Source organism: Ruditapes philippinarum, unplaced genomic scaffold, assembly GCF_026571515.1.
Source record: "Ruditapes philippinarum isolate M1 unplaced genomic scaffold, ASM2657151v2 ctg10415_1_1_1_1, whole genome shotgun sequence".
Classification (NCBI taxonomy): domain Eukaryota; kingdom Metazoa; phylum Mollusca; class Bivalvia; order Venerida; family Veneridae; genus Ruditapes; species Ruditapes philippinarum.
This window is the reverse complement of record NW_026859404.1, coordinates 1-15,132: the sequence shown is the minus strand read 5'-3', so window position 1 is coordinate 15,132 and position 15,132 is coordinate 1. Positions and strand designations below refer to the sequence as shown.

General features: G+C 32.3%; 1 protein-coding gene and 1 long non-coding RNA gene across 2 annotated transcripts; both read left to right on the top strand.

Annotated features, from left to right (window-relative positions):
• The first annotated feature begins 543 nt into the window (after positions 1-543).
• On the top strand, positions 544-8,636 carry LOC132756371 (uncharacterized). Its single transcript, XM_060747431.1, has 6 exons — positions 544-699; positions 6,053-6,117; positions 6,904-6,941; positions 7,348-7,457; positions 8,046-8,170; positions 8,515-8,636. Exons 2-6 carry the CDS (start codon positions 6,090-6,092, stop codon positions 8,634-8,636), a joined length of 423 nt encoding a protein of 140 aa, XP_060603414.1. The 5' UTR covers positions 544-699; positions 6,053-6,089.
• Positions 8,637-10,299: 1,663 nt separating this feature from the next.
• On the top strand, positions 10,300-11,852 carry LOC132756372 (uncharacterized). Its single transcript, XR_009629321.1, has 2 exons — positions 10,300-10,570; positions 11,226-11,852. It is a non-coding gene; the product is annotated as an uncharacterized LOC132756372 (long non-coding RNA).
• Positions 11,853-15,132: the final 3,280 nt, after the last annotated feature.

The following is a 15,132-nucleotide window of genomic DNA, read 5'->3' as shown; positions in this document are numbered from 1 at the left end:
CTTATGCTTGATGTCATTTAACAGTATCCAGAATGTCACTCATTGGCCAAACAGCCGAACCATCTTTTGCTTCCTTTTCGTTTTGGCAACTAGTAAAATTCTAGTGACTGGATATTTTGTATGGAAGTCAAAATACCACTTTGATTACATTTTGCTACCTTTATCAGAAATAATTTTATACTTTAAGTAATAAGCATCAAATATCTTCTAAACCCATTACTTCATCATAAAAACAACCTTGCTCTTTTAAATATTCAAACTTTGCAATATTCTGAGTTTAAAATAGAACAATAGCAGAATAAGACACAAAGACAGGGACAACATACTTATTAGCATTAGCAACCTGAGCTATGAACAAGTTTCATTTTGATATAATGCTGCACGACATGTATGTTCTACTATGAAAAATATGAATATTTGAAAAAGGTCTTTCTCTATACTTTTAATAAATAAATCATTTACATTTAATTCACCGACATGAATGAATCCTATACAATGAAAAGTGTAAACAAAATGCTCAGTGTATAACAACATGTGCTACAAAAACATAAATACAAATGTCAATAATCATCCGCGCTGCTTTGTATAACCGTACCAGGGTGGGTCAATATAAATTCTCACTTTCCGAAAATAGCGAGTATGATTTTCTGAAAATTGAATTATTAAATCATTATTTAACACAGGAGCTTGATATCTAAGGTAAGATGTCGCTTTTTTCTTTTAATTTTTTTTTTCAAATAGTCGATACGTCATTGTTTAACTAAATTGTTGTCTATTATGCGTACTAGTGCCGTTATATAATATATATAATTTTATGTCTAAAAATATTTTTGATGCTTTCGATAAATCGTTTCTTTGTTTCACAATAAAAAAAGGATGCAGATATTAATATTGACAATACATGTATATTCATTTTAACGACTGCGAGATTAAGAATTTTTGATTGGGCATTGTTGATACTTTTAGAACTTTTGAACTGCAAAATGTTAAAAACAATAGCATTTTTGACAAAAAAAGTAGAAAACCAAACTCATAAAATAAAACATTTAAAAGTGCCGAACATTGATTATTTTTGTCAGGAGAAATGTCTGCCTTGATGTTATTTAATCTAAGAAAAGATTTAGTAATAAATACTAGAACCAATTTCCAAGATATGGAGGCTGGGCAGCACCGCCTGACATAAAAGTGAAATATTCTCAGTTGGAAAACTAGCATGTAATTGTTTAGTTAACACTATCTTTTTTTTTTAGGTATTTTTATCCTTTTCTATCTCAAATCAATATATACATGTAAACAACAAACTCTGATTATTATTTACACCCAAAACAAAGAACTCTGATCATTATTTACACCCAAAACAAACACACATCATTTATCAGCCACTTATATGAAATATCTTTTCACGTATACGTCTTTTATACGAAACAAGACACCTGGCGAGCCCAAGCTCTAAACAACTTATGATCAAACAACAATAAAATCACCGCAAAATGAAGAACACAAAAATGAATATTTTTACAACTCTAAGATACGGTATAAACCACAAACATTCGTCCAACAATATTAACTTCACACAATCTAATCAGCATCAGAAAACAACTTAAACTAAAGCACCCAATATTTACATATATCCTCAAAACAAAGCATCAACTAATATAATCTTGACCAGACAAACATTCAACCAATATCAACCAATTATATCTTCACAAACAGATATAACTCAACAACCAAAACAACAAATTACAACCAATAAACCCTGATCAATTAAGATCACCACAATTATCTTCAACCACTTCAACAAACCAACAAAACTCCCTACTAAACAACAAAAAGTATCTTCTCAATAAAAAAATAACCCGCTACACATACAGCGTGTCTATCCTAACTGATGTAAAATCTCTCTCTAAACGCGCATATTTGCTAGCATAAACGATCTGACATTTAAACATGTAGATAAATTTTACACTCCCAGCAACAGGTTTATAAATGAAACTGTACATTGAAATGCGATACACTTCAGTGTATCGCTGACTCGTTGAAAATCAAAGCACAGAAGGCGCTGAATTTGTTTGGGTCTCAGAATGTAAGAAAGGTGCAGGTTGTGAGATTATATGTTTAGTGCCACCAATGCTTTCCAGCGTTTTAATTGTAGTAAATTAGCTATTAGACTAATTGCAACACTGATATTCAATCCAATGTTTATTTGACTTTAACAATTTAAAAAAATGAGTAACCTTTACTGGGATTTGAACTCCAGACCTCTCTCTTCCTAAGCGAGCCCGAAAACCCTTCAGCCACGGTGAATTTATATGTGAACGGCCTGAAGAAAACCATATTATTCTAAATTAGGGCTTGTAACGACTTTAACTGTTGTTTAACACAGATGTAAATAATCCTGGAGCTTACTATAAGCATGTATATTTATAAAGAATCAAACGGCTGCAAGTTCTGTGGTATTTTCTGATCTTTGCAATCGTACTGTATATCTGTATGCATTTTCCTGTATAAGTTTATTTTTATGTATTATAATTCCTTTTGTAAGGCACCAGAGTTTGATACATCCGTAATTCTGCATAACTAGAGTTGCATCAAAAAATCATTTATGTCCTTTTTTTTACGACAGCCACACTTTATCTTTGTATATCATGGCTACTTCCTTAACAAAAACACTTAAAAAAAGAATTTAACAAAAAAAAAAAAAGTTTTCTCGATTGGGATACGAACTCGAGACCTCTCACTCACGAGGCGAGCGCGTTACCCTTGTACCACGGAAAGCTGTACCACGGAAAGCTACACAAAGTGTGTCTGAATAATATCAAATCATTCTAAATTTGGAACTTCCATTGCAGTTCGGGTTTGTAATCCTTATTAATTTCGAGGTATTTTGTTTAGGCTAAACCTGTTGTTTATAATTGAAGTAGATATTTTAGCAAAAATCCTCTCGCCCAAACGGTCCGGCATGTAGAATCTATATATTCCACTACTCGGTTTGTGTAGTATTCGGTAATCAACATGGCTAAAAATAGTATTTTCATTGATAAAATCATATTCATCCGCGTAATTTGTGATTGTGCATTTATTGACAATTCTATAAGCCAACGCTATTGTTTAACTTTAAATGCGTTGTAATTTGTTGGATACTTGTAACAAAATAAAATATTTCTTTCTTTTAAATCGCTAGTTTTTAGCTGTTTTGAGAACTACTTGTTGTTAGGTTTGTAGTAAACTTCTGTGTCAGAGATTGAATGTCCGCTTTGTATTTAGTTATTTTCGATCAGAAAATACAATAAAACAATATTAGAAATCTTTGACCATTCGGGAATTACTTTGCTTGAAAATTGATGCGCCTGTCTTTGACCATCTTTACGCAGTGATCTCCCCTGAATTTTTCGGCTTTAGTGTACATACAAAAGGGAAGTAACCGCTCCAAAAAATTGGACTACTTTCGGCATTTGCAATTAGCAACATTAGACTCTGAAATTTCGCTACCATTATTTGTTTGGTCTGACGACCCAAACAAATAAAAAAACTATGTACAGTAAAACTGTATGATTATTCTGACAATTTTAGAAATTATACAATAATAATACGGCTTGAATTACAAATATTTACAGATAATGTCACGATAAAGGAATTGTTTTAAGATAAGAATCGCCAGCAAAATATTAAGAAAAAAGTATTTCTCGTTCTGGATTTGTTCAAAACTAAACATGTATAGCAAAATAGAGTTACCTTCAAAAATATGATAAACAAGATCAACAAGGAAAGGCGGCGTTCAATGAACGCAACCCCTACACGACCAAGCAACAAGAACCAGCGGCAAACCTTTTTATTCCCGAGATAATTATTTTCAATAAATTTAGTATTCCTAATGGAAAATTTGTAAGTTGATATAGATTAGAACTAGTTTAGATTAATGCATATTGTAGAGTTCATTACCTCTGCTCCTCTTTCATTATTTCATTTTATTTACTTTCGCAGCACAGTGTTTTCTCCTTAAGGTCACACGCATTTTTATATGCCCGAAACATTTTCGGGCAAATTATGTTATACCCCCTGGCGTCCGTCCGTCCGTCTGTCTGTCCGTCCGTCCGTCCGTCCGTTAGCAATTTGGTTTCCGGAGCATAACTTAAGTTCCATTTGGCCCATAACATTCAAACTTCATAGGATGATTGCCCATATTGGGTAGAAGACCCCTATTGATTTTGGGGTCACAAGGTCAAAGGTCAAGGTCACTATCACCTTATAACTGAAAACAGTTTCCGGAGCATAACTTAAGTTTCATGTGGCCCACAGCATTCAAACTTCATAGGATGATTGTCCATATTGGGTAGAAGACCCCTATTGATTTTGGGGTCACAAGGTCAAAGGTCAAGGTCACTATCACCTTAAAACTGAAAACAGTTTCCGGAGCATAACTTAAGTTTCATCTGGCCCACAGTGTTCAAACTGTTTTCGGAGCATAACTTAAGGTCTATTTGGCCCACAATATTCAAACTTCATAGGATGATTGTCCATATTGGGTAGAATACCCCTATTGATTTTGGGGTCACAAGGTTAAAGGTCAAGGTCACTATTACTTTAAAACTGAAAACAGTTTCCGGAGCATAACTTAATTTCTATTTGGCCCACAATATTCAAACTTTATAGGAGGATTGCTATTGGAAGGAGGTAATACTTTATTTAATTTATGTAATTTCTTACAAATGCTTCATCCTTAATATAAAAAAAAACACTTTCGGGCATATAATGCTCCGCCTAGCGGTGCTCTTGTTTATTTTGTTACCATATGCCGCGTAATGTGAAAAAATAAAAGTTCAATGACAACTGTCGTATGAACAAATATACGTGCAAAGTTTGAGCATTTCATGTAAAATGTGGTATTCTTCTTAAGCCGGTGTTAGGGGGCGTGAACGGTAGCTTGCACACTTCAATACCGCCTATGAACAGGTTAAATTAAACCGAGCCTGCAAGTTTTTCAATTTTGCAAATGATGCTAAATTGAACGCAAAATAAAATCAATAAATTGATTTACACTTCACTGATGTGACGATTACAGGATTCGGTTTAATAGAGCCTGCTCATGCATGTTGGTTCAAGTTATCCATTTTCTAAAATAGGATGACAAAGAAGTGTTTAACGAAAAGTTAATTTTAAATGAAAAACTGAAGAGCTCTTTTGAAACCAGATACCTTTTTTTATTTATGTAAATCAACTCACAAAGATCGGAATAACAGTGAAAAGTTTTACGTCAACAGCCATACAAATGTAAAGAAAAACAGGAAATGTGCGGACTATGTAGTTAAAAAAAGACAATATTTATAAATAAATGTAAAAAAGAAAATAGTTGTATGGAACAATATAACATGAATGCATTTTGTGGAAGCAAAATAATGTACATTTTGAGAAGAAATTAAAAGCAACGGTAAAAGCAGTATTCAACCGCTTTTACATTCTGATCAGGTGAATAAAGAATAGGATTGTTTTGTTAATAATTTTCACCGTATAAACTGTTGAATTATTCGGTCAAAATAATCTCAGAAGAATATGTTGGAATATTGAAGAATCTAGGATTGGTATATGGGGATGGAAGGGTAGGGTGGGACGCACCTTGCCCTTAATAAACAACCTATAACTGCAATACTTTTATGTATAATACCGAAATATTTAGTCAACAGTCAACGTTACAAATGACCAAGTGTTGCTTTACTCATAATACATAACATACAATGTCATGAATATTTTGTTTATTATAGAAAAATACAAATGTGTCTTTTAGATGATCGATAGAAATTTAAAAAAAAATCATAATTTCAATAAACCATAAAAGAAATCTTAACTACGCCTGTATATATAATAAAAGCATGAAAATTGACAAGTTAAATTTATATATTAAAATGATTGAGAAATACCGTGTTTGGAAGACTCTTCTGTGTAAATATTTATAAATAAAAATCAATTACAGCAAGAGAGAAATCTGTATAAATATAAAAATGAATAGATCAGTTGAAATAAACACACTATTTTACAGTTACGTTTTCCTTTTTTTCAGTTTTCTAAAGATACCAATAGCTTCAACGAATTCAGATATGACAGTATTTACCCAATTTGTTGCAGGTAAATAATTCAGTTTTTTATGAATGTCGAATTTAGAAATCTGTTTAGTATACTCGTACATCCCACTTCGCATATTCACAAACATTGGACAAATCAGCATGTCATAATGAATAACTCGTTAATTGACTGGGCACCAGCTGTATGAATATATACAAAACAAAGCAAACTGTGTGTATTATATTAATGAGCCGCGTCACGACAAAACCAACATAATGGGTTTGCTACCAGCATGGATCCAGACCAGCCTGCGCATCCGCGCAGTCTGATCAGGATCCATGCTGTTCGCTATCAGTTTCTCTACTTGTAATTGAAACTGATAGCGAACAGCATGGATCCTGATCAGACTGCGCGGATGCGCAGGCTGGTCTGGATCCATGCTGGTCGCAAACCCATTATGTTGGTTTTGTCGTGACACGGCTCATTCACTTGTATTATTGGTTAATACCTCAGATTCATTTTCCCGTGCATTATCACAGGCACGAGATTCTACCTGAGTAGAACCATTGACGTTCGGCAAGGTAGTTGGATAGCTTACTCACATGAAAGAATAAAAGTTCCTGACTGGATTTGAACCAACATCCGGGAACGGACGCTCTAAAACTTTCATATAAGCGGAATTTATAAGCTTTGTTTATTTTTAAATAATAAGATAGACTGACATTAAAAAATCTAAAATCTTCACTTTTAGGATATTGAATATTGTTTACCTTGTTGAATTCACATATGACAAAATTCGTACAACATAAGTATAAAATAAACAGTAAAGATATTTATTTCTTTAATTAGGTTTAATTGTGTGGTTTGTTGCCGGACATGTGGTAATGGTAAGTGATATAAATATTTACTATCTGATTAAAAAAATTATAGTCAATATTCTTATCAAATATACATTTACATGAAATATATAGTGCAATAATTTAACCACACAGACGAGATCACTCTCTATGTTTTGGATGCTATACTTCATTTTTTGTTTAGATAAGTGTTATCAAAAATATCTTAAATTCGTTTTCACAAAATCAAGTATTTTAAAGAAATTCGATCTTGCATAATGTTTAGTGTGGTGAAGAATAGCCGGGCGCTGACCAAGATTTTAATTGTCTGTTTACATTAATGTTTATTAAAAGCATCTTTATTACAACGTTGCATTTTTGTTTTCTTAAAAAAAACACACTGAATTATGTCATAACACATTCTGAATAACTGTAAATATTTTGACCATTTTATTAGAGTTGTTCAGAACAAGATATTACAGATAAATTAACCAAGTGCTTGTCTTTATCAACTAACGACCTCACTACACCGACAGCCGAGGACTTGTTATCCTCATATTGCAAAAGGTGAGTACATATATATCAGACGGTAATTAAGAGCTAATTTTTATCAGATTGGAGTATAAATGTATCACATGCGACTAAAATCTTGAATTACAGCTCTCCAAAAACATGGATGAATTTTGGTCTGACAAAACGTCTAATCTATAATTGAGAACTTATACATAGTCTTACTTTTTCCTCATTTATAATGCGTCATCAATGTTGAATCACGCACAGTTTTATGCAATGCTTTAATACCATAAAATACGCACAAAACGCTTAATATGATTCAATGGATTATGCTAGTGACAAATATTGTACCATGTATGGATACTTCGGTTCCCGTCTTATCTATCCATTTAGAAACGGGTGTCGATGATAATGAGGGCGCAGCTGCATTTGCAAAATTAGTGTATTCATTCGTCTTTCACGTCATGAAATCAAAATTTTCATAGTTAGAATTTATAGGTAAATAATAATAGGGAAATTATGTTTTGAGGTGATGCATTTTGGTATCACGAGCCTGTGAAAGTATCCATTTCCCAAAGATGCTCATTTTTTTAAGAACGAAAGAATGAATGCATACTAAATTAAAAGAGAAATATTTTGCAGTGTTGAGTGCAATCTCAAATGTTACATTGATGCAATCGGTGACTGCTACACGCAAGACCAATTCTTCACGTTCAATCCAAATTTATTGAAGGCGACCACTAGAGCATTTTGCAAAAATCAAACTGGTAAACGTTTATTATTGTCCACTATATGTTTAGATTTTCATTTTTTATAATGTTGATTGAAAGTATTGTTTATTAATATATACAATGTACATTGTAGTATTATAGTATATTCCAAGTTGCATATTAAGAAGTGTTGTGGAACACGTAATCAACTACCGATATAATAACAACTCAAACGTGATTTTTTAATTAAATATATACGTAATTGTTTATTAGTATAACTTTGTTAAAATATACGGCTAGATATTTATCTTTCTTCAATAGAAAATGTAATATATATTCATACACATTTATTTAATTTCTACAACAAATTCATCAGTTTAATAATTTCATTATAACTGTAGAGACTATGGCGGCTTTTATCAATTGTCAATGGACCGATACATCGTGTCTAACTAATCTGGCGACAGCTCTAGCCTCTGCTATAACGGAATACACTAATAAACTATGCGGCCCCCCCGGGTAAACAGTTCCTCAAAAAAAAAAAAAAAAGTAAAAAAACTTTGCCCCACGGTTTTAAAGGGGAAAAAAAAATTCCCAAAAAAAACCATTTTTTTTTTCCCCTTTTAAAAAAAAGGCCCCCCCAAAATTTAAAAATTGCCGGCCTTTTCCCATTTTTTTTTTTTCTTCTTCCCCCCTCAAAACCTTTATTCCCAAATTTTTTTGGGGTTATTCTTGTTAAAGTTTCCCAAAAATTGCCATTGCCAAACAGATGAATTATCTTTGCTCCTTTTGCTTTGGGGTTAATTTGTATATTTAAAGGGAATAAATATTTTGTATGGAAGTCGAAATACTACTTTGTCTACATTTTGCTACTCTTACGACACATAACTGCACGTTCAGCCTTACTTTCTTTCGCTGTTAAACATCTAACATAAATCCATTATTAAAACATTATTTAATGCATGCCTCACATTGTTAAGAAATTTAATACATATGGATTTCCGAGGCATAATGTGCTTTTAAAGGAATTCTTTTTACATTTTGTACATTAGATCAAACATACAATTGCAATATAAAGCCTATAAATTGGTCGCATCACGATATATTACTGATTAAAGTTTGTCTGATGGCAACAAAAAATACATAAAATGAACAATTTTGAGTGTGTACCAATATGCCATATTGAAATAAAGTCTTTGAGAATTAACACATTATGAATTCTTCAATTTGACCAAGGAGATTATTTTTTCTGTTTCCTAAGTCAGTTCTTTATTACATACCTGTACATGTCTTAACCCTTTCCCCCATGAGCATATTGTGAAAAATGGCCGTTTTCACTGAAAAGCCTCCTTTTACAAGTTCAAACTGCTATGAAACTATGAAAAATGCTTCAATACCAATCAAACTTGGCACAATTGTTGACTGGACCATTGCCTTTGTAACGACATGCTCAGTCTTAAATTTCCTGTTACTATGGCAACGAGGGGACATCTCAAAATTGCCAAAAATCACTATTTTGCCTCGATTTTTTCCATCAAAATTTATTTCAAAGTGCTGCAACTGCTCAAGGGATTGAGATAGAGTCAAAGGCTTTTCAGCGTTGGTTAAAAGTTACATTATGATCGACCTGGGGTCATTTTTAGCCTCTCACAAGTCCAAAATTTTCTTGGCGATGAGGGGGACTCCGCCCCCCTTCAAACCCCCCCTAACAGTAGGGGGCACATCCCCCTTCTGGCAATCCCCTGATGTATCTTTTGGATGGGGGGCGGCGCCGAAAAAGTGCTCAATTTTTTAAGCAACATTTCTCAAACGAAAACTTATGTTTGGGGCCCAAATAGGACATTTTTTCACTATTTGAGGCCTAAAAAAAGGGGGGGGGGGTCGAAAGTGCGTTGTTTCGCGAATATATGTGGTAAAGGGTAAATGTATTTAAATTGTTTATCACCCGGTGTAAAGAAAATCCGGATTGTATGCGATTGTGATCTGGAATGATATATTGCTGACATTATAACTTAGCGATATGTATTTGTCTCTGACGAATCTCACTAGAACAAATTTATAAAATGTCCAGATATAAAAAATTAAATCATAAAAGATATATCTATGTAAATAGTGATATTCACAATACATATGATAACAAGTGAAATATCTCTTTGATTTTATTATCAGACTAACCATTCTATTTCAGTGCAGTGACAACTGCAGTTAGCTGCATTGGGTTCACAGTTACATCCAGCTGCACCCCCGCATTGAAAGATCTTGCCGATAATTTTTACAAGGCATCTTTCAGCCTCACAGCTTGTGGAATACAATCGCATGCGTATCTTTCCTTGTATGGCGATGACGTCGCATGCAGTGGGCGTAACCTGTACCAGAATGCTGCGTTATGGCTTGCACTTTTGTGCATCTTTGTAGGAAAAATGCTGTAACTGTAGATATCTACATGTAATTTGAAAAGTAAGCTGTGAAGTTATTTGTTATGCACCTAATATGCATGTTCCCTGAGTCTGTAACTAAGTATGACAAACTTCGCAATTAACAAGGGTTTTCACTATGACTTATTCTTTGATGTAAGAAATCAGACTTAAAAAAATGCTATGTTTTCTTTTATTTCTTTTCATATTTTAGGCAATTGTTTCAGTTATTTTATGCCAAATTTTTTTTGTTATCAATTATTGGTCAATGACTATAATAATCCAGCTTTTTTGTTAAATATAAAGCAAATATAGCGCAAAAAATAATATAATGACATTTAAATAATTTATTTCATGCCAAACAAATGATTTGGAATTTTATTGAAATATAAGGCGATAAAAACATTGTAATAGTTTTTGTTTGTATAAAAGATATACTTTTTTCTATATGAGAGGCTTTTGATGAAACTTTATCAACCACGCTGGTGATGACTTTGTATATTTTTACTGAAGTTGACTAGCTTTGAATATACTTATTGGATGTAACAATGTGTTTGCTTGTCTTAGCTATTTTATTCATCGATTAGAAAGGCGAAAAGTCCGGGCATCTTATTGACATCCTGTATCAAAGTTCTGATTATGAGAAATCCTTTGTGGTCCCATTGGATGGAATAATTATTTACACATTTCATCCAAAGGTACACAGTTGGGCACCACATTAGAATTATTTCTTTTTGAAGTACATTATACATGCGTCTACACAAAACACCAATGACATTGGCAGCACTGTACAGTTATGAACAGAAATCGGCACACAGGAAGTAACTTAGACACAATCGCCACCCCACATACTTAACCATCGGGTAAAATAGGCTTCAAAATGCTTAAGAATAAAAGTGGATCTACGAAAAGATTAAAACTACCAGCAAGAGAAGCATAAACACAATAATGATGTCTTGCTGAACCATCTTCGAAGATATGAAAAAATAGATTAGTAACATCTTGAATTGAATGAACTTGGATATCTTTTACGAACAACAAAATGGCGCAATCAGATAGAAAGTTACAATAACTTAAAAAAAGACAAAGAGCTATTCAAGAAAGGGATTCGGAGTGTCTCTTGGGTGTGTGATTTGTGTGATTTGCGAATATAGTTTTTAATCAAATTGTCATCGATAATATGTGCCTATCTGAAATATTACAGTTGTATTCCAATCACTCCATAAAACAATGTAATCAGTGACATATTATATATTTGTTATAATGTTCTATATATATTGTGCAATTCTTTATAATAAATAAATATATCACCGTCTGTACTTAAAGATTCTCATACGACTTTAAACGTTTTCTGTTTCACTGAACCCTTGAAATGAGAGCTGAGAGCAGCAATAAAACAAACTTGGTAAAAGTATGCGTACATGAATAAGCAATTAAACATCTTTTATGACAATAAAGTATATTTCAGATAAACTTTAATACTTTAATATTTAAATGAAATTTAATTACGTCCATATCATGAACCCATCGTCATGAATGCCACTATTTTCACAAGGATGATTACCAAGTTTTGAATACCAAAAATCTCATGTTAAATTTAATAACATGAATAGATTTAATGACAGTTTTCAACTAACTTTGCATTTGCAAGCCATTTTTATAAGCATGTACATGTATTATGATTCATTCCATAAATAGCATGATGAAAGGTTGTGTTTTTTTTTTTGGAAAGAATAGCTTAGACCTATATTGAATGATACCTAAAACTCTAAAAGAGTATTTACAGAGTATTTACAGAGACCGTTTTTTTAAAGCTCCTAAGGGAAAAAAATACTAAATATTAAGAACCGTCCTGTGCTCTTTGAACATTAAAGGAAAAAAATTAAGGGAAAAAAAAATAAAAAAAATGGCTGACATTTTGTACGTAATTTGGAACAAATGATGTTCAATATTTACTATTTATAAGAAATTTGAACAACAACACAACAACAACAACAACAATAATAATAATAATAATAACAACAATAACAACAACAACGTCGTCGCGGAAAGAATCAATACATGCGAAACGGACATGTACATGTATTTTACACTAATATAGATTTAAATTGTAGAATCATAACCGACTTTTCTTTTAGAAATGCATTCTTTAGTGATTGATCTGTTACTAGATTATATTTGAGCATGAAGAATTTAAATGATATGTATATTGTTATGAGTGATGGAGTTCCCTTAAGATAACGGTTACAGAGTATATAATTAAAAAAATATAATAACAAAACGCTGTTTTAAAAGATCTTATGTTTTGAGCACCATGCAGGTAAAATTTTTCATCAAGGGTTTTTATCTGATTGAAATATTAAAACAGCAACGCCCTTATCATGAATGCCATATTCAAGGATATAGCACACACAGTTCATCTCTTTTTATTCTGACGCTGAAGAAGTTTTTTCTTTGGGTGATATATTATATTTGTTTGTCATAATAATCTAGCTATTGGAGAAGGGAGATATAGAAACATGAATAGAAACCAAGGAAAATGTGCTAAATGTAAAATGAATTGTATAGAAAATGAATATCATTTCCTTTTAGTATGTCCTTTTTACAGACAGTTTAGACTTAATATTTTACCCCAATACTATTGTCATTGGCCAAGTTTGTTTAAATTCAAATCTCTTTTAAGTTGTCAACAAAGTATTTTATATTTAAGATATACCCATCCACTAGTTTCCGATAGAAAATGCAGAATTTCCCTGTTTTACGTTTTCACAAATGTTGTTACTCATGTAGAACTATTAAAAAACAATTTATATCAGTTCAGATACAAATGTAAAAAAAAAAAGAAATTGAAAGGCTATATTGTATTCTCTGACAACCCACTTAGAGCTTTTACAAATCTGGCACCTCATAAATATTGCATAAATTTGTGACAGGCGTACGATGATAATTTTTTTTAAATCAGATACGAATGTTACCTACATTGCCTTATCAAAATTATCTTAAAATATATTCTATAGTCCATTTACCATAAATTTCCAAAAGAACAATACTATTTATAATATGTTTTGCAAGCAGATATGAATGAAAAGAATTTTGATCAGGTAAAGCTTTTAAAAGATTGTACGATAAAGACTTTCTGCTTATGTCACCTGCATACTTACCATATCTTATACAATTCATTTCAAGTATACAAACGTTTCATTTGTAACAATTCTTTCCTTAATGGAAGACTAAGTGGACTGCGGAGTTATTATATGAGTCTGATATATTGATAAAAAAATTTACGCTGGAACCTAATTTCTTTACATTTTGTCGAAACTGCAGATTTAGTTTAGCGAAAGATGACAGTATTTCTGGCGCTTAAGTAATACAAAGTCCTAGAATCCAGACCACTTCCGTTGTTTGGGGACCATACGCCACTTTTAATGGAATGACACTACTGTGTCACATTGAATGTTCCAAGATAACCGCCGTATGAACACATCTGCGGATGTTTCGAAATTCGGAATTTCACCACGTTGAGTTCTGCTTAAGCCGATGTTTGGGGGCTTGGCCGATAGTTTTCCCTCAAAACATTTGGTTTCGGTCTGTACAACTGTTTGGGGTGATTTGTAAGTCGCTGTTATGCTATGAGATTCGACTTACTGTGTGCTATTTCTTATATTATACCGTTGGTATAAGTCCAACGAGGGAAATCATATTGTGTTAATCACATAATTTCTTTTAAAATGTATTGCGCATTCTTGACAGTTTTTTTTATACAAAAAAGTCCTTGCGGTTACGCGTAGCTAAACTTTAGTGGTCCGACAAAATGTAATAGTAACCGCTCAGGCGGCCACTACATTTTTTGGTCGGATCTCTAACTTCATCGTGGCTATTAAATTATCAAAAATTCCGTTGAGATTTATAAATAAAGAAAGAACACATTTAATAACGGTATTATGTACATGTATTAATGATATATCCTAGTGACTGTGATAGAAAAAAATGTTCATCCGAGACTAACTTGCGATGTCAAACGTAGTGTTACGTTGACATTATTTTTTCAAGGGTAAACATTTTGTTTATATCACCCGTAGTTAGATGTGATATCTATTTTATTATACCTTACAAATCAAGATTCAAGACAGACATCTCATACAAGATACAAATAACGTCAGGTCCTTCATTTACTCTCAACGAAAGTCTACCATTGCGAATGCACGTTGAACATGAGTGTTCTTCAAATGTTTTAATTTTCATTACTCCCTCATTGTTCTAAGAGGCATGTTTTCCTTATACAATTCTATAATTATGATATTGTAATATATATATTTTTCAAATGAATAGATCTATATCATTGTGCATTTCTATACTCCAAATTCTCTTATACGAATATGTACGTCAATTTTTTTAATGAAATGAATGATAAGATTGACATGCCGATTAGAATGCGGCAATAAAGCAATCTTGTTCAAAATTAATACACACAACTTCTAGATTTTCAGATAAACTTTATTTCAAAAAAATGTAATAACTTTAACGAACAAACAGTATTATTTATGTTGTCGTTTCCTCACAAAAAATATAAAACTGTCAAATGTTCAAAACGTCAATCTTTTTTTT

Excerpts from the sequence above, each read along its gene's own strand:
- LOC132756371 (XM_060747431.1), top strand. The coding sequence starts at position 6,090 with ATGACAGTATTTACCCAATTTGTTGCAG. Across the intron at positions 7,458-8,045 it reads TTATCCTCATATTGCAAAAG|TGTTGAGTGCAATCTCAAAT; the intron begins GTGAGTACATAT and ends AATATTTTGCAG. Across the intron at positions 8,171-8,514 it reads ATTTTGCAAAAATCAAACTG|AGACTATGGCGGCTTTTATC; the intron begins GTAAACGTTTAT and ends TTATAACTGTAG.